Source organism: Coregonus clupeaformis, unplaced genomic scaffold (assembly GCF_020615455.1).
Source record: "Coregonus clupeaformis isolate EN_2021a unplaced genomic scaffold, ASM2061545v1 scaf4551, whole genome shotgun sequence".
NCBI lineage: Eukaryota > Metazoa > Chordata > Actinopteri > Salmoniformes > Salmonidae > Coregonus > Coregonus clupeaformis.
This window is the reverse complement of record NW_025538005.1, coordinates 659-24,355: the sequence shown is the minus strand read 5'-3', so window position 1 is coordinate 24,355 and position 23,697 is coordinate 659. Positions and strand designations below refer to the sequence as shown.

The following is a 23,697-nucleotide window of genomic DNA, read 5'->3' as shown; positions in this document are numbered from 1 at the left end:
CCTGGCTCAGTTCCCGGATGTGAACAAAGCAACATTATCATACGAGCTTCACTCATATAGAGCTTCACTGAAAGTCCTTCGCTCCGCTAAATTCCCCTGATTTGAATAAAGCTACCTTGATGTCTACAGTTACCGCCCCTAATGGGGCTCCTGGGGTAAAATGTGGTCTGACAGCAAGCAATGCAGATGTAGAAGCACAGTGGCTTGGAAAAACTCCCTAGAAAGGCAGGAACCAGGAAGAAACCTAGAGAGGAACCAGGCTCTGAGGGGTGGCCAGTCCTCTTCTGGCTGTGACCGGTGGAGATTATATGAGTACATGGCCATTAAGGCCAGATCGTTCTTCAAGATGTTCAAACGTTCATAGATGACCAGCAGGGTCAAATAATAATCACAGTGGTTGTAGAGGGTGCAACAGGTCAGCACCTCAGGAGTAAATGTCACTTGGCTTTTTATAGCCGAGCATTCAGAGGGGGAGAGAAAGAGAGAGCAGGTCTGGGACAAGGGAGCACGTCCGGTGAACAGGTCAGGGTTCCATAGCCGCAGGCAGAACAGTTGAAACTGGAGCAGCAGCACGACCAGGTGGACTGGGGACAGCCAGGAGTCATCAGGACAGGTAGTCCTGAGGCATGGTCCTAGGGCTCAGGTCCTCCGGGAGGGGAGGGAGAGAGAGAGAATTAGAGGGAGCATACTTAAATTCACACAGGACACCAGATAAGACAGGAGAAGTATACCAGATAGGACAGACTGACCCTAGCCCCCCGGCACATAGACTATTGCAGCATAGATGCTGGAGGTGGGGAGACACTGTGGCCTGTCTGACAATACCCCCAGACAGGGCCAACCAGGAAGGATATAACCCCAGGATAGAAGGAGTGACACAGCCATTCTCTTCTCTACTTTGGGCCAGGAGAGACTGAAATGCAAACTGTTGACGTCAGCCCTCTGTGAACATCGAAGGGCAAGACGTGCTGCTCTGTTCTGGGGCAGCTGCGGCGCTCTGTTCTGGGGCAGCTGCGGATTTCCTAGGTCCTTCATTACAGCACCTGACCATATCACTGGGCAGTAGTCAAGATATGATCAAACTAGGCACTGCAGGACTTTGTTTTTTATTTTTTACAATTTATTTTTATTTAACTAGGCAAGTCAGTTAAGAACAAATTCTTATTTACAATGACGGCCTACACCGGCCAAACCCGGACGACGCTGGGCCAATTGTGCACCGCCCTATGGGACTCCCAATCACGGCCGGATTGTGATATCGAACCAGGGTCTGTAGTGACGCCTCTAGCACTGAGATGCAGTGCCTCAGACCGCTGCGCCGCTCGGGAGCGTTTGGTCCAGTGTGGTGTTAAGAATGCTCAGCATCTCTTTATGACACACAGGCCTCTCCATCTTTACAACAATTGAATCAATATGCCTTGACCATGACCATTTACAGTCTACGGTGACACCCAGAAGTTTAGTCTCCTACTTGCTCAACAGCTGCATCATTCATTACCAGATTCAGCTGAGGTCTAGAAATTAGGGAACTCTTTTTTTTACCAAATGCAAATGCTTTTAGTCTTGGATATATTCAGGACATTCTACAACTCATTGTTTAGAGTTGTAGTGATTTCACTAGCTGTGGCTGCTGACTTGTATATTGTTGAATAATCAACATGCATAGACACACAGGTTAATGTGTTGAGAGAAATGGACACACAGGTTAATAAATAATAATAAAATAATATGCCATTTAGCAGACGCTTTTATCCAAAGCGACTTACAGTCATGCGTGCATACATTTTTGTGTATGGGTGGTCCCGGGGATCGAACCCACTACCTTGGCGTTACAAGCGCCGTGCTCTACCAGCTGAGCTACAGAGGACCACTTTTAATGTGTTGAGAGAAATGGACACACAGGTTAATGTGTTGAGAGAAATGGACACACAGGTTAATGTGTTCAGAGAAATGGACACACAGGTTAATGTGTTGAGAGAAATGGATACACAGGTTAATGTGTTGAGAGAAATGGACACAGGTTAATGTGTTGAGAGAAATGGACACACAGGTTAATGTGTTGAGAGAAATGGACACACAGGTTAATGTGTTGAGAGAAATGGATACACAGGTTAATGTGTTGAGAGAAATGGACACACAGGTTAATGTGTTGAGATAAATGGACACACAGGTTAATGTGTTGAGAGAAGTGGACACACAGGTTAATGTGTTGAGAGAAATGGACACACAGGTTAATGTGTTGAGAGAAATGGACACACAGGTTAATGTGTTGAGAGAAATGGACACACAGGTTAATGTGTTGAGAGAAATGGACACACAGGTTAATGTGTTGAGAGAAATGGACACACAGGTTAATGTGTTCAGAGAAATGGATACACAGGTTAATGTGTTGAGAGAAATGGACACACAGGTTAATGTGTTGAGAGAAATGGATACACAGGTTAATGTGTTGAGAGAAATGGACACACAGGTTAATGTGTTGAGATAAATGGACACACAGGTTAATGTGTTGAGAGAAGTGGACACACAGGTTAATGTGTTGAGAGAAATGGACACACAGGTTAATGTGTTGAGAGAAATGGACACACAGGTTAATGTGTTGAGAGAAATGGACACACAGGTTAATGTGTTGAGAGAAATGGACACACAGGTTAATGTGTTGAGAGAAATGGACACACAGGTTAATGTGTTCAGAGAAATGGACACACAGGTTAATGTGTTGAGAGAAATGGACACACAGGTTAATGTGTTCAGAGAAATGGACACACAGGTTAATGTGTTGAGAGAAATGGACACACAGGTTAATGTGTTGAGAGAAATGGACACACAGGTTAATGTGTTGAGAGAAATGGATACACAGGTTAATGTGTTGAGAGAAATGGAGACACAGGTTAATGTGTTGAGAGAAATGGACACACAGGTTAATGTGTTGAGAGAAATGGACACACAGGTTAATGTGTTGAGAGAAATGGACACACAGGTTAATGTGTTGAGAGAAATGGACACACAGGTTAATGTGTTGAGAGAAATGGACACACAGGTTAATGTGTTGAGAGAAATGGATACACAGGTTAATGTGTTGAGAGAAATGGACACACAGGTTAATGTGTTGAGAGAAATGGACACACAGGTTAATGTGTTGAGAGAAATGGACACACAGGTTAATGTGTTGAGAGAAATGGACACACAGGTTAATGTGTTGAGAGAAATGGACACACAGGTTAATGTGTTCAGAGAAATGGACACACAGGTTAATGTGTTGAGAGAAATGGACACACAGGTTAATGTGTTCAGAGAAATGGACACACAGGTTAATGTGTTGAGAGAGAAATGGACACACAGGTTAATGTGTTGAGAGAAATGGACACACAGGTTAATGTGTTGAGAGAAATGGACACACAGGTTAATGTGTTGAGAGAAATGGACACACAGGTTAATGTGTTGAGAGAAATGGATACACAGGTTAATGTGTTGAGAGAAATGGACACACAGGTTAATGTGTTGAGAGAAATGGACACACAGGTTAATGTGTTGAGAGAAATGGACACACAGGTTAATGTGTTGAGAGAAATGGACACACAGGTTAATGTGTTGAGAGAAATACCGTATTTTTTTTCTTCGGAGAGCTGGCCAGCAGGCTGATTGGTCTGCCAGTCAAAAATAAAAAAATAAATAAAATAGTTGTATTGTTACATACACCAAACAGGTGCAGTGAAATATGTTGTTTTACAGGGTCAGCCATAGTGGTACTGCGCCCCTGGAGCAAATTGGGATTAAGAGCCTTGCTCAAGGCTCGACAGATTTTTCACCTTGTCGGCTCGGGTATTCGAACAAGCGACCTTTTTGGTTACTGGCCCAACGCACTAACCGCTAGGCTACCTGCCGCGCAAAGGTTGCTTTCCCATTCTCGGGTAGTGGAATGACTTTAGCTTCCCTCCAGGTCTGAGGACACACCCTTTTCTCCAGGCTCATATTAAAGACATGACGAACAGGAGAGGCAACATAGTCCTCTACCGTCCTCAGTAGCTTTCCATCTAGGCTGGCAATACTAGATGCTTTCTCATTACTGATGGACAACACCTCAGTAGCTTTCCATCTAGGCTGGCAATACTAGATGCTTTCTCATTACTGGTGGACAACACCTCAGTAGCTTTCCATCTAGGCTGGCAATACTAGATGCTTTCTCATTACTGATGGACAACACCTCAGTAGCTTTCCATCTAGGTTGGCAATACTAGATGCTTTCTCATTACTGGTGGACAACACCTCAGTAGCTTTCCATCTAGGCTGGCAATACTAGATGCTTTCTCATTACTGGTGGACAACACCTCAGTAGCTTTCCATCTAGGTTGGCAATACTAGATGCTTTCTCATTACTGATTGACAACAATTATGTTTCCACTTTTCCCACACTAACTTTACAACATTTCAATTGACAGCGCTTTTATTATTTTATGAATATGAAGGTGGCTATGTTTGATGGCTCACAGTTTGTTGTTGGCATTTCAAGCCTGAGTTTTGCCCACTTTGCCAATGAAGTAGTCATTAAAATAATTGGCAACATTGAAAGATTTTGTGATGACAGCGATCTGATTCGGTGAAAGACAGAGTTGAATTAGTCTTACTGCCCTTCATTTCATTGGGCGTGGTAGTGGGTGTGGCCAATGGGCATGGCCAATGGCGTGGGTGTGGCCAATGGCGTGGTCCAAACACATATGGCACCTTCAAATGGGCGGGACTAGATACATAAAGTGCTTTCATTTAAAAACGGTAAAACGGATATGTATGAAAATACCCTCAAATAAAAGATGACATTCTGTAATGTCGCCTCACATAAAACATTTGATCTCAAATCCAAAATGCTGGAGTATAGAGCCATATTCAAAGTTTTAGCTTCCCTGTCCAAATAAATTAGTATGGGAGTGTATTGTTCCATATTCTCTATTTGTTTACTGACATCCTATCTCCTCTCTCTGCCCTGTCTGTTTCTCTGCCCTGTCTGTTTCTCTGCCCTGTCTGTTTCTCTGCCCTGTCTGTTTCTCTGCCCTGTCTGTTTCTCTGCCCTGTCTGTTTTTCTGCCCTGTCTGTTTCTCTGGCCTGTCTGTTTCTCTGGCCTGTCTGTCTCTTCCGTGTCTGTCTCTCTTCCGTGTCTGTCTCTCTTCCGTGTCTGCCTCTGCCCTGTCTGTCTGTCTCTGACCTGTCTGTCTGTCTCTGACCTGTCTGTCTCTCTCTGCCCTGTCTGTCTCTCTCTGACCTGTCTGTATGTCTGTCTCTCTGCCCTGTCTGTCTCTCTTCTGTGTCTGTCTCTCTTCCATGTCTGTCTCTGCCCTGTATCTGTCTCTGCCCTGTATCTGTCTCTGCCCTGTGTCTGTCTCTGCCCTGTCTCTCTCTGCCCTGTCTGTCTCTCTCTCTGCCCTGTCTGTCTCTCTCTCTGCCCTGTCTGTCTGTCTCTCTGCCCTGTCTGTCTCTGCCCTGTCTGTCTGTCTCTCTCTCTGCCCTGTATGTATGTCTCTCTCTCTGCCCTGTCTGTCTGTCTCTCTGCCCTGTCTGTCTCTGCCCTGTCTGTCTCTGCCCTGTGTCTGTCTCTGCCCTGTGTCTGTCTCTGCCCTGTGTCTGTCTCTGCCCTGTGTCTGTCTCTGCCCTGTCTGTCTCTGCGCTGTCTGTCTCTCTCTCTGCCCTGTCTGTCTGTCTCTCTGCCCTGTCTGTCTGTCTCTCTCTCTGCCCTGTCTGTCTCTCTGCCCTATCTGTCTGTCTCTCTCTCTGCCCTGTCTGTCTGTCTCTCTCTCTGCCCTGTCTGTCTCTCTGCCCTGTCTGTCTGTCTCTCTCCTCTCAGTATCTCAGTGCTGGCTGAGGATGATGATGATGAAGAGGTGGAGGATAGCGAGGGGCGGAGGGGGATGGAGGTGAGGGCTCACAAGGCGTCCCACACCAAGTACCTGATGATGCGTGGAGACTGCGTTCCCGGCATCGTCAACCTCCGAAACCTCAACACCAACGATAGTATCGTGGTGGAGTCCTGCACCATGAGGCTGCAGCTACGCCACACACCTGGACACACACTGTTTATTACCCAGGGTAGGGACACACACCTGGACACACACTGTTTATTACCCAGGGTAGGGACACACACCTGGACACACACTGTTTATTACCCAGGGTAGGGACACACACTGTTTATTACCCAGGGTAGGGACACACACCTGGACACACACTGTTTATTACCCAGGGTAGGGCCACACACCTGGACACACACTGTTTATTACCCAGGGTAGGGACACACACCTGGACACATATTACCCAGGGTAGGGACACACACCTGGACACACACTGTTTATTACCCAGGGTAGGGACACACACCTGGACACACACTGTTTATTACCCAGGGTAGGGACACACACCTGGCACACATATTACCCAGGGTAGGGACACACACCTGGACACACACTGTTTATTACCCAGGGTAGGGACACACACCTGGACACACACTGTTTATTACCCAGGGTAGGTAAACACACTGTTTATTACCCAGGGTAGGGACACACACCTGGACACACACTGTTTATTACCCAGGGTAGGGACACACACCTGTACACACACTGTTTATTACCCAGGGTAGGGACACACACCTGGACACACACTGTTTATTACCCAGGGTAGGTACACACACTGTTTATTACCCAGGGTAGGGACACACACCTGGACACACACTGTTTATTACCCAGGGTAGGGCCACACACCTGGACACACACTGTTTATTACCCAGGGTAGGTACACACACTGTTTATTACCCAGGGGTAGGGACACACACCATGGACACACACTGTTTATTACCCAGGGTAGGGCCACACACCTGGACACACACTGTTTATTACCCAGGGTAGGGACACACACCTGGACACACACTGTTTATTACCCAGGGTAGGGCCACACACTGTTTATTACCCAGTGTAGGGACACACACCTGGACACACACTGTTTATTACCCAGGGTAGGTACACACACTGTTTATTACCCAGGGTAGGGCCACACACCTGGACACATACTGTTTATTACCCAGGGTAGGGACACACACCTGGACACACACTGTTTATTACCCAGGGTAGGGCCACACACTGTTTATTACCCAGTGTAGGGACACACACCTGGACACACACTGTTTATTACCCAGGGTAGGTACACACACTGTTTATTACCCAGGGTAGGGACACACACCTGGACACACACTGTTTATTACCCAGGGTAGGGCCACACACCTGGACACACACTGTTTATTACCCAGGGTAGGGACACACACCTGGACACACACTGTTTATTACCCAGGGTAGGGACACACACCTGGACACACACTGTTTATTACCCAGGGTAGGGACACACACCTGGACACACACTGTTTATTACCCAGGGTAGGGCCACACACCTGGACACACACTGTTTATTACCCAGGGTAGGGACACACACCTGGACACACACTGTTTATTACCCAGGGTAGGGACACACACTGTTTATTACCCAGGGTAGGTACACTCTCTCTCACCTTCCTCCTCTCTCACCTCTCTGCCTTTATCCTGCTCTCTCTCTCTCTCTCTCTCTCCTCTCAGACTCTCCTCCCCTAGACTTCTCCAGACAGGGTACCTCTCTCCTCCCCTCCTTACTCACCCATTCCCTCAGTGCCCATCCCCCCTCCTCCCCTTCTCCCTCCTCCTCCCCCCTCCCCTCCTCCCCCTCCTCCTCTGTAGAGGGGTGTGAGGGGCGTCTGGTGACCCAGAGAGGGTATAACCCAGAGGACATTGGGGCTGTGGCAGAGCTCAGAGCAACGCTGGAGAGACACGGAGCCTTCGGATTGGACAGACAGGACCTGGTGACATCACACACACACCTGGCCGAGCCCAGAGATGGGCGTACTAGAGGGCTGCAGCAGTACATACAGGTAGGGCTTATGGAGGCACACTGAAACACACACAATGTCAACGCTATTTCATCAGGAGAAGTTTGTAGTCGCTTTCTCTTCCCGTCCTGAAACACTCCTCCCTAATTGGTCTCCTTCCCTGTCTATACTGAACCTCTGCTCTGTGATTGGTTCATGTGTCTTTTTCTCCTCTGTGATTGGCTGTAGGACCTGCTGGAGGAAGAGCTGGTGTTGGAGGTGGGAGGGAGCTCAGTGCGTCTGGTGTTGTTGAGTCACGCTGAGCCCTGGCTACTGACCTCCACCGAGAGGCAGAGAGACCGGCCCCACGGAGGGGCCTCCGTCCTGGGGGACAGAGAGCACCACAACCCCCTCCTCCGCAAGAGAACCATGGAGGCCCCCAGAGAGAAGGAACCACGGAGGAAGAGAGAGAAAAGAGAAATGGTGATGGAGGAAGAGGAGGTTGAGAAGAGTGGAGAGAGGACACCTGAGGAGGAAGAGGAGGAGGAGGAGGAGGGGAAGACGATGCAGCCTAAAGAGAAAGACAGGAATGAGACAGCGGAGGAGAGAGGGATGGAGAGAAGAGAGGAGTTAGAAGGAGAGAGGGACGGAGAAGAACCATCATCTACCACTGAGACAGAACAGAGCACAGGTGAGACTACAGCTGACCCCGTTAACCAGACCACTGAGACTACAGCTGACCCTGTTAACCAGACCACTGAGACTACAGCTGACCCTGTTAACCAGACTACAGCTGACCCTGTTAACCAGACCACTGAGACTACAGCTGACCCTGTTAACCAGACTACAGCTGACCCTGTTAACCAGACCACTGAGACTACAGCTGACCCTGTTAACCAGACTACAGCTGACCCTGTTAACCAGACCTCTGAGACTACAGCTGACCCTGTTAACCAGACCTCTGAGACTACAGCTGACCCTGTTAACCAGACTACAGCTGACCCTGTTAACCAGACCACTGAGACTACAGCTGACCCTGTTAACCAGACTACAGCTGACCCTGTTAACCAGACCACTGAGACTACAGCTGACCCTGTTAACCAGACTACAGCTGACCCTGTTAACCAGACCACTGAGACTACAGCTGACCCTGTTAACCAGACTACAGCTGACCCTGTTAACCAGACCACTGAGACTACAGCTGACCCCGTTAACCAGACCTCTGAGACTACAGCTGACCCTGTTAACCAGACCTCTGAGACTACAGCTGACCCTGTTAACCAGACCACTGAGACTACAGCTGACCCTGTTAACCAGACTACAGCTGACCCTGTTAACCAGACCACTGAGACTACAGCTGACCCTGTTAACCAGACCACTGAGACTACAGCTGACCCTGTTAACCAGACTACAGCTGACCCTGTTAACCAGACCTCTGAGACTACAGCTGACCCTGTTAACCAGACCTCTGAGACTACAGCTGACCCTGTTAACCAGACTACAGCTGACCCTGTTAACCAGACCTCTGAGACTACAGCTGACCCTGTTAACCAGACCTCTGAGACTACAGCTGACCCCGTTAACCAGACTACAGCTGACCCTGTTAACCAGACCTCTGAGACTACAGCTGACCCTGTTAACCAGACTACAGCTGACCCTGTTAACCAGACCTCTGAGACTACAGCTGACCCTGTTAACCAGACCTCTGAGACTACAGCTGACCCCGTTAACCAGACTACAGCTGACCCTGTTAACCAGACCTCTGAGACTACAGCTGACCCTGTTAACCAGACTACAGCTGACCCTGTTAACCAGACCTCTGAGACTACAGCTGACCCTGTTAACCAGACTACAGCTGACCCTGTTAACCAGACCTCTGAGACAGAGCAGAGCACAAGTGAGACTTGGTACTGTGTGTGTCTCCTGTGTGTGTGTGTGTGTGTCTCCTGTGTGTGTCTCGTAAGTGTGTGTGTGTCTCGTAAGTGTGTGTGTGTGTCTCGTAAGTGTGTGTGTGTCTCGTAAGTGTTTGTGTGTCTCGTGTGTGTGTGTGTCTCGTGTGTGTGTGTGTGTCGTGTGTGTGTGTGTCTCCTGTGTGTGTGTGTGTGTCGTGTGTGTGTGTGTCTCCTGTGTGTGTGTGTGTCTCGTAAGTGTGCGTGTCTCGTGTGTTTTTGTGTAACTGGTGTGTTTCATTGTGTTTTTATTTTCCTCAGAGGGCGACGGTGAGAAGCCATCTTCATCTCTAGCTGAGGAAGATGATGGTGAAGCTAGCGGTCTGCGTGAGGAAGAGGATGGTAGCAGCGGTAACAGCGGCCGCGGTGGGTGTGACGTGTCGTTCATCAGTCGTCCGTGGCGTATCGTGGACGGCAGTCTGAACAGTCCGGTGTGTAAAGGCATGTTGGAGGCAGTTCTGTACCATATCATGACCCGACCCGGTTTACCAGAACACACCTTACTGGAACACTACAGAGGAGTCCTGCAGCCTGTGGTGGTGCTGGACCTAGTGCAGGTAGGAACAACACACACACCATGCACACACACACCATACACACACACACCATGCACACACACACACACACCATGTACACACACACCATGTACACACACACCATACACACACACACCATGCACACACACCATGCACACACACACCATGCACACACACCATGCACACACACACCATGTACACACACACACCATGTACACACACACCATGTAAACACACCATGCACACACACCATGTACACACACACCATGTACACACACACCATGTACACACACACCATGTAAACACACCATGTACACACACACCATACACACACACCATGTACACACACACCATGTAAACACACCATGTACACACACACCATGCACACACACCATGTACACACACACCATGTAAACACACCATGTACACACACACCATACACACACACCATGTACACACACACCATGTACACACACACCATGTAAACACACCATGTACACACACACCATACACACACACCATGTACACACACACCATGTACATACACACCATGTAAACACACCATGTAAACACACCATGTACACACACACCATGTACACACACACCATACACACACACACCATGCACACACACCATACACACACACACCATGCACACACACCATGCACACACACACCATGCACACACACCATGCACACACACACCATGCACACACACACCATGCACACACACACCATGCACACACACCATGCACACACACACCATGCACACACACCAGGGCCGTGCACAGACCTTTGGTGTGGCAGGTGCAAAGAAATATATACATAAACATAGGCCTTTATTCCACGTTTCTACTACTCCTGTAGCCAAATTCACCATGTTTTTAAACATAGGACTTTATTTTTTTGCACAAAAAAATGGCCAAGCAAGCTAGAACCACAGATAAAGGGAGTTAGAAACCACTGCTTCTTTGCTAGAACCACTACTGGGGTGGGCTATATCAGCTGATCATCTCTAATGTAGGCTAGATGAATCAGCTAGTTAGATATATCAGCTGATCATCTCTAATGTAGGCTAAGATCATCTCTAATGTAGGCTAGATGAATCAGCTAGTTAGATATATCAGCTGTATCATCTCTAATGTAGGCTAGATGAATCAGCTAGTTAGATATATCAGCTGATCATCTCTAATGTAGGCTAAGATCATCTCTAATGTAGGCTAGATGAATCAGCTAGTTAGATATATCAGCTGATCATCTCTAATGTAGGCTAGATGAATCAGCTAATTAGATATATCAGCTGATCATCTCTAATGTAGGCTAGATGAATCAGCTAGTTAGATATATCAGCTGATCATCTCTAATGTAGGCTAGATGAATCAGCTAATTAGATATATCAGCTGATCATCTCTAATGTAGGCTAGATGAATCAGCTAGTTAGATATATCAGCTGATCATCTCTAATGTAGGCTAGATGAATCAGCTAGTTAGATATATCAGCTGATCATCTCTAATGTAGGCTAGATGAATCAGCTAGTTAGAGATGAATCAGCTAGTTAGAGATGAATCAGCTAGTTAGATATATCAGCTGATCATCTCTAATGTAGGCTAGATGAATCAGCTAGTTAGATATATCAGCTGATCATCTCTAATGTAGGCTAGATGAATCAGCTAGTTAGATATATCAGCTGATCATCTCTAATGTAGGCTAGATGAATCAGCTAGTTAGAGATGAATCAGCTAGTTAGATATATCAGCTGATCATCTCTAATGTAGGCTAGATGAATCAGCTAGTTAGAGATGAATCAGCTAGTTAGATATATCAGCTGATCATCTCTAATGTAGGCTAGATGAATCAGCTAGTTAGATATATCAGCTGATCATCTCTAATGTAGGCTAGATGAATCAGCTAGTTAGAGATGAATCAGCTAGTTAGAGATGAATCAGCTAGTTAGATATATCAGCTGATCATCTCTAATGTAGGCTAGATGAATCAGCTAGTTAGAGATGAATCAGCTAGTTAGATATATCAGCTGATCATCTCTAATGTAGGCTAGATGAATCAGCTAGTTAGAGATGATTCAGCTAGTTAGATATATCAGCTGATCATCTCTAATGTAGGCTAGATGAATCAGCTAGTTAGATATATCAGCTGATCATCTCTAATGTAGGCTAGATGAATCAGCTAGTTAGATATATCAGCTGATCATCTCTAATGTAGGCTAGATGAATCAGCTAGTTAGAGATGAATCAGCTAGTTAGGGCTCTATCACACTATACTAGAACACTACAGAGGAGTGTTGCAGCAGCCCTAGGGCTCTATCACACTATACTAGAACACTACAGAGGAGTGTTCCAGACAGTGATTCTATTAGGACATGTCATACTGGTAGGAACATTCACCTGTCTGTCACTAACCACACCCCTTCACAGGTAGCACCTCGTCTGTCAGTCACTAACCACACCCCTTCACAGGTAGCACCTCGTCTGTCAGTCACTAACCACACCCCTTCACAGGTAGCACCTCGTCTGTCAGTCACTAACCACACCCCTTCACAGGTAGCACCTCGTCTGTCAGTCACTAACCACACCCCTTCACAGGTAGCACCTCGTTTGTCAGTCACTAACCACACCCCTTCACAGGTAGCACCTCGTCTGTCAGTCACTAACCACACCCCCTTCACAGGTAGCACCTCGCCTGTCTGTCACCTAACCACACCCCTTCACAGGTAGCGCCTCGTCTGTCCGTCACTAACCACACCCCTTCACAGGTAGCACCTCGTCTGTCAGTCACTAACCACACCCCTTCACAGGTAGCACCTCGTCTGTCTGTCACTAACCACACCCCTTCACAGGTAGCACCTCGTCTGTCAGTCACTAACCACACCCCTTCACAGGTAGCACCTCGTCTGTCAGTCACTAACCACACCTGTCCCACACTATACTATAATGTTATAGCAGTTTTATGTTCCTCTTTTGTGAAAAGTGGATTTAAGTGTTCAGGTCTGAAATTACCACACACTCCTCCACAGCTAACATCACCAGTTCTGGTCAGTTTCACTCATGTTCATCTCTCCCTCTTCTTCCTTGTACCCCTCTCCTCTCTCCTTCTCCTCTGTTCCTCCTCTCTCCTTCTCCTCTGTTCCTCCTCCTCTGTTCCTCCTCTCTCCTCCTCTGTTCCTCCTCTGTTCCTCCTCTCTCCTCTGTTCCTCCTCTCTCCTCCTCCTCTGTTCCTCCGCTCTCCTCCCCCTCTGTTCCTCCTCTCTCCTCCTCCTCTGTTCCTCCTCTCTCCTCCTCCTCTGTTCCTCCTCTCTCCTCCTCCTCTGTTCCTCCTCTGTTCCTCCTCCTCTGTTCCTCCTCTCTCCTCCCCCTCTGTTCCTCCTCTCTTCTCCTCCTCCTCTGTTCCTCCTCCTCTGTTCCTCCTCTCTCCTTCTCCTCTGTTCCTCCTCCTCCTCTCCTCCTCCTCTGTTCCTCCTCCTCTGTTCCTCCTCTCTCCTCCTCCTCTGTTCCTCCTCTCTCCTCCTCCTCTGTTCCTCCTCTCTCCTCCCCTCAGGCCCTGGTAGAGTTGGGCTGTATTAAGAGGAGGTACGTGAGCAGACGTCCAAAACCCTCCCTCTTCTCCTGCCCAGCCACCTTCCTGGTGGAGGAGGAGAGGGCGAGAGAGACAGGGGTGAGGCTGGGGGAGACTGCGGTAAGACCGGCTGAGACGACCACTGTGTTCTACGAGCCGACCATCGACTGCTGTCTGCGTCTAGGACAGGTTTTCCCCCATGAAAACAACTGGAACCAGTGGATCCAATTCGCACAACATGAGAACAAACAGTAGGGAGTTTTAACTGATCCGGGGTGTATTCTTTAGCGCACACCGTAGTGAAACTTTTTAGGCCGTAGCAAAACATTTTGCAACTGAAAAATGTTTTCGCAAACATAAACAAGAGTTTCTATTGGAAAAGTTAAAGGAGGTCCCTCGCCGTTTCGTTCCCTATGCTTCTGTTTGGTTCCATTTAGTTCTTAGTGAATACACCCCAGGACTGCTGGGGACAGGAGTTTTACTTGATCAGGACTAATAGGCCCAGGAGTTAGAACAACAAGTTTCTTCACAGTGGGTAACCAAGGATCTTTGGTTCTGGTTCTTAATTACTCTTACCAGACAACAAGATTTTATTTTAGCTAAAAATTATGTTTCAGTTCTGGTTTTACAGAGCTCTGGGAATTCGTTTCACATCTTATAGTTCTTTGATTTGGGAAAACCTGTTGTCATGGTTTCATGTAAGTTGTTTTGTTATCGTTTTCTTGAAAGTGTGATTTAATAAAATTAAAATCTTGAAATGTGACTCTTGATTATTTTATCTAAGATTAAAGTTATTCTGATTGTAAAAAAAGAGAACAGAATAAGTCACTTTTTTTAATAGTTGATCAACATGGACACAAAATTGAATAACTTTATCAGTCATATTTGCAGTTAACACAGCATGAAAATAGTCAATTCCTCTCCAAGCTTCCATCTACTGTTAAATAATATTTATTAAAAAATATCAATAGTTATTCAAATAGTTCCTTTTCAAAGACCAAGTTAATCAGTAGAACAAATAACACAATAAAATGTCATTTACAGTTTCAATAATGCCCTGTTATTGGTTCATTAATGCTGTGTTTTTGCACGTTCCCGTTTTAGGCCGGGATTCAATCCGATCACGCTGTATCAGCAATGCACCTCTTAAAGGCACTGGGGAGTTTAACTAGTCTGCATGCTTGATGAAGTGATGTGCAGTAGAATTGATATAGCTTATTTGCGTAGTCAAAGAGATCAGATCAGGAAAACCTCATGTTAATGCAATGTGTAACCAGGGTCATAGACCTTTTTGGAGAAAGGGCATCAGCAAGGTTAGAACCACTGCGCCAGTAGAGGAGGAGGGCACCACATTTGGTTTTTCACATATATAAAGATGTTTAGTCATTTTAGAACGTTATTAGATTTAGAAATGTGATTTACTTAAGAATGTTGGAAAACAAAAGTCTCATCCGGGATTCAAACTGGCAACCTTGTGGGTCGCAACCCGTGTGTAATGCCCTCCAACCTACCACCCGTACAAGGGCCTTTTATATTGGACTCTCGCCTGTAAACTCCGCCCACTGACTTGTCACTTTAACCTCTGCCCACTGAGCTTTCATCCAACCACTCACAACAGCTGGACTTGATAAAGTGACCGTTGTTCTTGCATACATTTTGATGGAGCCCTTTTGTGTAGTAAAGTGTGAGCGAAAGAGAGATTATCTAGTCGTCCGTGTGTGTGTGTTTATCTGGAGATGAGGGAGCTGCTCTGTGATTGGTCAGAGGAGGTTGTGACGCCGCTCAGCTGGGAGAATCCGCTGTGACACGACTCTAGACTGGTCATGGAGCCTCTGGAAAACACACACTGTCATTACAGCACTGGAGTAGGTAGCTTAGCAACACCTGTCCAGTATGTAGCTAACAGAAGGGCTAGGTCATCATTACAGCACTGAAGTAGGTAGCTTAGCAACACCTGTCCAGTATGTAGCTAACAGAAGGGCTAGGTCATCATTACAGCACTGAAGTAGGTAGCTTAGCAACACCTGTCCAGTATGTAGCTAACAGAAGGGCTAGGTCATCATTACAGCACTGAAGTAGGTAGCTTAGCAACACCTGTCCAGTATGTAGCTAACAGAAGGGCTAGGTCATCATTACAGCACTGAAGTAGGTAGCTTAGCAACACCTGTCCAGTATGTAGCTAACAGAAGGGCTAGGTCATCATTACAGCACTGGAAGTAGGTAGCTTAGCAACACCTGTCCAGTATGTAGCTAACAGAAGGGCTAGGTCATCATTACAGCACTGGATTTAACACGATTAACACACTCATTACTGTACGCTAAACCACTTACTTTTAAAACACACGTTACCTGAAATCTTGGCGGCCACTACCTCTGTGTAGAACATGACAGTGGCCCAGTGTGTAGAGACCTGTACACCTGTTGTCATTACATCTCCCCCTGATGTAATGACAACCCCCGAGACACAGGGGGCGCCGCGCCCACCACCTCCATTCACACCAACCTCCACTGCAGGATGTACACACCTGGCCACCGGGTGACGTGGGAGCCCTGAGGGAGGAGGGGAAGGAGGTGAGATGGAGGAGAGAGGATATTGACGGGAGGACGAGCGAGATGGAACTGTCACCTATACAATCTACCTCCAGGTCAGAGGTGTTATCTGTGGAAGTGTTGCTTCTACCTACAGGTCAGAGGTGTTATCTGTGGAAATGTTGCTTCTACCTCCAGGTCAGAGGTGTTATCTGTGGAAGTGTTGCTTCTACCTACAGGTCAGAGGTGTTATCTGTGGAAGTGTTGCTTCTACATCCAGGTCAATGTGTTATCTGTGGAAGTGTTGCTTCTACCTCCAGGTCAGAGGTGTTATCTGTGGAAGTGTTGCTTCTACCTCCAGGTCAGAGGTGTTATCTGTGGAAGTGTTGCTTCTACCTCCAGGTCAGAGGTGTTATCTGTGGAAGTGTTGCTTCTACCTACAGGTCAGAGGTGTTATCTGTGGAAGTGTTGCTTCTACATCCAGGTCAGAGGTGTTATCTGTGGAAGTGTTGCTTCTACATCCAGGTCAGAGGTGTTATGTGTGGAAGTGTTGCTTCTACTTCCAGGTTAGAGGTGTTATCTGTGGAAGTGTTGCTTCTACCTACAGGTCAGAGGTGTTATCTGTGGAAGTGTTGCTTCACCTCCCAGGTCAGAGGTGTTATCTGTGGAAGTGTTGCTTCTACCTCCAGGTCAGAGGTGTTATCTGTGGAAGTGTTGCTTCTACCTCCAGGACAGAGGTGTTATCTGTGGAAGTGTTGCTTCTACCTCCAGGTCAGAGGTGTTATCTGTGGAAGTGTTGCTTCTACCTCCAGGTCAGAGGTGTTATCTGTGGAAGTAATTGCTCCTACATGTCCTCAGGTAAGTACAGGACAGTACAGCTGTAACAGGCGTCCCTGTAGTTCTTCAACAGCTTCACTGCATCAAGTCAGTTACTGGGATCTCAGGTCCTCTGTCCGGCTTGACAACGTCTGACACAATTATACTGTAGTAAAGGTAGCAATTCCATTGAGACGTTTCAAGCTGGGGAGTGAGGTTAGCTGTGTGTGTGTGTGTGTGTGTGTGTGTGTGTGTGTCGGCGGCAGGAGGATATTGTTACCTGTATACTGTCTCCCTCCCTACAGCTGAGAGGTGACTCCACCGAACTGTAGTCCACCCCCAGCACCCAGCTACTCTCCAGCAGCTGGGCGTTGTGGACTGAGCCGGTCTGGAGGGCTGGGCTGGAGGGCTGGGCTGGGGTGTGTTCAGAGGGGGGCTGGTCAGGTCTGGTCTGGGGGGCTGGGGTGTGTTCAGAGGGGGGCTGGGATGGCTGGTCTGGGGTGCGTTTGGAGTGGTAGATATTAAAGATCAGATCCCCTTTCAGAACATCAAAGTCCCAGGTGATCACTGACGATCCCTCCAAGATCTCTATCATGATCTAGGAGAGAGAGGGGAGCGGAGTTTAGTGTGTTTCATGCGTGTGTGTGTGTGCATGCGTTGTGTTCCTCTCTGTGTGTGTGTGTGTGTTACCTCGTGTGGCGCCCCAGTGAAGCAGTGTGCTGACTGGTAAATAGGATCTGTCAGTAGTCTGTTGTCTGGACTCTCCTGCTGCTGCTGGCTCTGATACAGAGACTTAGGCACCGTGCCACCCTCAGACCCCTGGCACTGAAACAGTTAACATGATGTTACCCTCTGACCCCTGGCACTGAAACAGTTAACATGATGTTACCCTCTGATCCCTGGCACTGAAACAGTTAACATGGTTACCCTCTGACCCCTGGCACTGAAACAGTTAACATGATGTTACCCTCTGACCCCTGGCACTGAAACAGTTAACATGATGTTACCCTCTGACCCCTGGCACTGAAACAGTTAACATGGTTACCCTCTGACCCCTGGCACTGAAACAGTTAACATGATGTTACCCTCTGACCCCTGGCACTGAAACAGTTAACATGATGTTACCCTCTGACCTCTGGCACTGAAACAGTTAACATGGTTACCCTCTGACCCCTGGCACTGAAACAGTTAACATGATGTTACCCTCTGATCCCTGGCACTGAAACAGTTAACATGGTTACCCTCTGACCCCTGGCACTGAAACAGTTAACATGATGTTACCCTCTGACCCCCTGGCACTGAAACAGTTAACATGATGTTACCTCTCTGCCCCTGGCACTGAAACAGTTAACATGGTTGCCCTCTGACCCCTGGCACTGGAAACAGTGCTAACATGGTTACCCTCTGACCCCTGGCACTGAAACAGTTAACATGGTTACCCTCTGACCCTTGGCACTGAAACAGTTGACATGGTTACCCTCTGACCCCTGGCACTGAAACAGTTAACATGATGTTACCCTCTGACCCCTGGCACTGAAACAGTTAACATGATGTTACCCCTCTGACCTCTGGCACTGGAAACAGTTAACATGATGTTACCCTCTGACCCCTGGCGCTGAAACAGTTAACATGGTTACCCTCTGACCCCTGGCACTGAAACAGTTAACATGATGTTACCCTCTGACCCCTGGCACTGAAACAGTTAACATGATGTTACCCTCTGACCCCTGGCACTGAAACAGTTAACATGGTTACCCTCTGACCTCTGGCACTGAAACAGTTAACATGATGTTACCCTCTGACCCCCTGGCACTGAAACAGTTAACATGGTTACCCTCTGACCTCTGGCACTGAAACAGTTAACATGATGTTACCCTCTGACCCCTGGCACTGAAACAGTTAACATGCGTTACCCTCTGACCCCTGGCACTGAAACAGTTAACATGATGTTACCCTCTGACCCCTGGCACTGAAACAGTTAACATGATGTTACCTCTGACCCCTGGCACTGAAACAGTTAACATGATGTTACCCTCGACCACTGGCACTGAAACAGTTAACATGATGTTACCCTCAGACCACTGGCACTGAAACAGTTAACAAGACATTTAAAAAGAAAGATGTAAAAAATAAATGGATAAATAAATTAGTCAAGAAAATAAGGTCTTGATTCAATTCGTATCCGCTGGAGTTCAGCGCTGTAGCGTGATTGAAATGTAAAAGTAATTTCAGATCGAGCCGACATACTGTATGCTGCGTTTACCGTGAATGCAGACTCTGAACGAGCAAACATTACCTTTACATTTCTATCGCGCAGTAGCGCAGGTCTACCGCGCTACGGATGGCATCGAGCCCTATAGAAATACATTTTAGAAAATTAGAGTGTTTTCGTTTTCTGTTACAAAAGGTTTTACTACGTATTCCCTTATGAATATGACCATGTACTCACCAGACAGTCTACTGTGCTAGGGGTGCAGGTTTTTTGCTCCAGCCCTGCTCTAACTCACCAGACAGGCTCCTCCCAGGAAGTCCGGTATGACTTCGTTGTCGATGTAATCCAGCAGGCCGCCGGGCCTCGCCTGGTAGTCACGACTACCGCCATAGACCAGGAACTTTGACAGTGTTGTCATGGATGAACGGACTCACCTGGAGAGAGAGGGGGATGAGAGAGGAGGGGGTGATGAGAGGAGAGAGGAGGGGGGATGAGAGAGGAGGGGGGGATAGAGAGAGGAGGGGGTGGATGAGAGAGGAGGGTGGAGGAGGGGGGATGAGAGAGGGGGATGAGGGAGGAGGGAGGGGGGATGAGGGAGGGGGAGGAGGGGGGATGAGAGAGGAGGGGGAGGGGGTGGATGAGAGAGGAGGGGGATGAGAGAGGAGGGGGGTGAGGGGGGATGAGAGAGGAGGGGGGGGATGAGGGGGGATGAGGGAGGAGGGGGGATGAGAGAGGGGGATGAGAGAGGGGGGATGAGAGAGGACGGGGGATGAGAGGGAGGGGGATGAGAAGAGGAGAGGGGGATGAGAGAGGAGGAGGAGAGTGAGAGGGGGATGAGAGAGGACGGGGAATGAGAGAGAGGGAGAGGAGGAGGAGAGAGGGGGATGAGAGGAGGAGAGGGGGAGAGGGGGATGAGAGAGGAGGGGGGAAGAGAGAGGACGGGGATGAGAGGAAGGGGGGATGAGAAGAGAGGGGGATGAGAGAGGAGGGGGATGGGAGAGGGGGATGAGAGAGGGAGGGGGAATGAGAGGGGAGGGGGATGAGAGAGGAGGGGGATGAGAGAGGAGTGGGGAGGAGAGGAGGAGGAGAGGGGGGATGAGAGAGGAGGGGGGATGAGAGAGGAGTGGGGGGAGGAGAGGAGGAGGAGAGGGGGATGAGAGAGGAGGGGGGAGAGAGAGGAGGAGAGAGGAGAGGGGGTGAGAGAGAGGGGGATGAGAGAGAGAGAAGGAGGAGAGAGAGAGAAGGAGGAGAGAGGGATGAAGAGGGGGATGAGGAGGAGGGGGGTGAGAGAGGAGGGGGGTGAGAGAAAGGGGGAGGAGGGGGGTGGGAGAGGAGGGGGGAGAGAGGAGGAGAGGAGGGGAGAGAGGAGGAGAGGAGGGGGGGTGAGAGAGGAGGAGAGGAGGAGAAGGAGGGAGGGGGATGAGAGAAGAGAGCTTCCATCATATTCTTCAAACCAGTCCATTCATTGTAAACCCGTTAGGGTTGGGGAGAGTATGAGTGCACACAGAACGAGCCCCAGTGAACTGACCAGTGTCCAGAGGACAGGGAAGACGTGGAGCTTCGGACGATGAGAAGCCTTCCCAGGGTCTCTGGGTAGTGGCCTCCTAACCACCTCTATGATCCTCAGCAGAGCCTTTGACTCCTGGACGCCACAGGTGACGCATGTTCAACCCTCCAGGTCCACCAGGCACGCCCACGAGCTAGGGAAGTGTTTTTCATTAGCAACGCTAAGGACGTTAGCGTCATCACTATGGGTTTTCAATAGGACAGGCAAATGCTATAATGCTAGCCCTATTTAAGTGTGTTTTATTAAATAACGCTAAGGACGTTAGCTCCTCACTATGGGTTTTCAATAGGACAGGCAAATGCTAATAATGCTAGCCCTGTTTAAGTTGTAATGGTTTGCTAACGCTAAGGACGTTAGCATCTTGACAGTGGGTTTTCAATGGGACAGGCTAATGTGTTTGTGCAGTAAACTCACGTGATTGGTCGTGGTGAATTTCTTTGGTGTTCTCCTCACGACCTCTTCTGGCCTTCTTCGTTGATCCACAGAACCTGGAATACAAACACCCAGGAAATACATGATCACTGAATGATCAATCAAGTGCATGTGTTTGCGTCTATCTGTGTGTGTGTGTGCTCTGTGCTGTGTGCGTGTCCTTGTCATTGTGTGTGTGTCCACTGTCATCTGTGTGCGTGTCCTCTGTCATCTGTGTGTGTGTCTTCTGTCATCTGTGTGTGTGTCTTCTGTCATCTGTGTGCGTGTCCTCTGTCATCTGTGTGCAATGTGTCCTCTGTCATCTGTGTGCGTATCTTCTGTCATCTGTGTGCGTGTCATCTGTGTGTCCTCTGTCATCTGTGTGTGTGTGTGTGTCTTCTGTCATCTGTGTAAGCGTGTCCTCTGTCAAAGTCTGTGTGCGTGAACCTCTGTCATCTGTGTGTGTGTCTGTGTCTATAACCCATATGTCTAAGCAGAGCCTCTTCCCCCCAGTGCTTTGAGCAATCCTTTAGTGTCCAAGTGTCCCAGCCTCAGTATGTGTAGCAGAAGGTCGTCCCTTTCTGTCCTGATAATGCCAACAGCCAGCGTAATACTCCTCCAGGACACTAGGGGCGACCACCACTGCAGGATGTAGTCCACCTGGGAGCAGAAACACAACATAACCAAATATTTTTTTAACCAACCCAAGATAGTTCACCTGTGTTGTTTTCAACGGGAGCAAATGAAGTATAGTGGGCAGAACAAGCAGGAGGTGGGCAGAGCCAAGCACGAGCTAGCGTAGATCCTATTGGCGCTGCCTCTAGCGTGTATTTGAATATTTCTCTTAGGGAACGCCTATTCTGTGAAGTGCGCTTGTGCAAGAACTCCATTTCTGCCCTTGCACTCCTTGCAAACAACACCATTTTTTTAAAAACTTTGACAAAGGGTTCACGTCTACAAAACTTAAGCGTCCTCTGTTCGTAAACACATTTGTAGATTTGGGAATAGAAAACTGTAATGAGATCGGGCTTTTTATTCTATGCGAAGAAAATCAGCAGAGCCGCCGGCCCAGTTCCATCTTCGCCCATCTCTCTCCCACTGCCGGCCGCTGGGCCCATTTTTGGTGGGGAGTGGAAATTCCAACCGGATGCTTCAGATTTATACATCCGGTGAAACATCTGGCTCCTTGTTCCATGTGACTTAACAGTCAGAACCAATCACAACAGATTGCATTTACATTTACGCGTATTTAGCAGACGCTCTTATCCAGAGCGACTTACAAATTGGTGCATTCACCTTATATGCCAGTGGGTTAACCACTTTCCTTTTTTTATTTTTTTTTATTTTTAAAAAAATTTTTTTTTTTTTTTTTTTTTTTGGGGGTAGAGAGGATTATTTTATCCTTATTCTTAAAGAGGTGGGGTTTCAAATGTCTCCGGAAGGTGGTGAGTGACACCGCTGTCCTGAAGGCGCCGTGGAGGGATGCTTGTTCCACCATTGGGGTGCCAGAGCAGCAACAGTTTTGACTGGGCTGGAGCGGGAACTGGTGCCTCAGCAGAGGTAGGGAGCCAGCAGGCCAGAGGTGGATGAACGCAATGCCCCCGCTTGGGTGTAGGGACTGATCAGAGCCTGAAGGTACGGAGGTGCTGCCCTCACAGCTCCGCGGGCAAGCACCATGGTCTTGTAGGCAGATGCGAGCTTCAACTGGAAGCCAGTGGAGGTGCGGAGGAGCCGGGGTGAGGAGAGAACTTGGGAAGGTTGAACACTGGGGACGGGCTGCGGCATTCTGGATGAGTTGTAGGGGCTTTAATGGCACAGGCAGGGAGCCCAGCCAACAGCGGAAGTTGCAGTAATCCAGACGGGAGATGACAGGGGTGCCTGGATTAGACCTGTGCCGCCTCCTGTGTAAGGCAGAGGTCGTACTCTCCGAATATTGTAGAGCATGAACCTACAGATCGGGTCACCGCTTGATGTTAGCGGAGGAAAACGACAGGGTGTTGTCCAGGGTCACGCAAGGCTCTTCGCACTCTGGGAGGAGGACACAACGGAGTTGCCAACCGCGATGGCGAGATCATGGAACGGGCAGTCCTTCCCCCGGGAGGAAGAGCAGCTCCGGCCTGCCAGTTCAGCTTGAGGTGGTGATCCGTCATCCATACTCGACATGTCTGCCAGACATGCAGAGATGCGATTCGCCACCTGGTTATCAGAAGGGGGAAAGGAGAAGATTAGTTGTGTGTCGTCTG

The 23,697-nt window shown here is 48.3% G+C and overlaps 1 protein-coding gene, 1 long non-coding RNA gene and 1 pseudogene across 2 annotated transcripts; 2 read left to right on the top strand and 1 right to left on the bottom strand.

The window, feature by feature from the left end:
* Positions 1 to 5,833: 5,833 nt before the first annotated feature.
* LOC123490733 (general transcription factor 3C polypeptide 1-like) lies at positions 5,834 to 14,673 on the top strand (the record flags this gene model as incomplete). The annotated part of the gene is made up of 5 exons (XM_045220606.1): positions 5,834 to 6,075; positions 7,599 to 7,927; positions 8,114 to 8,555; positions 10,075 to 10,370; positions 13,902 to 14,673. Coding segments are annotated over 5 exons (1,582 nt in total), but the record flags the coding sequence as incomplete, so codon positions are not given.
* LOC123490732 lies at positions 6,484 to 7,210 on the top strand. Its single transcript, XR_006661030.1, has 3 exons — positions 6,484 to 6,657; positions 6,952 to 6,992; positions 7,063 to 7,210. It is a non-coding gene; the product is annotated as an uncharacterized LOC123490732 (long non-coding RNA).
* A 1,739-nt stretch (positions 14,674 to 16,412) lies between the features above and the next one.
* On the bottom strand, positions 16,413 to 22,114 carry LOC121564190 (annotated as a pseudogene).
* Between the last annotated feature and the right edge of the window lie 1,583 nt (positions 22,115 to 23,697).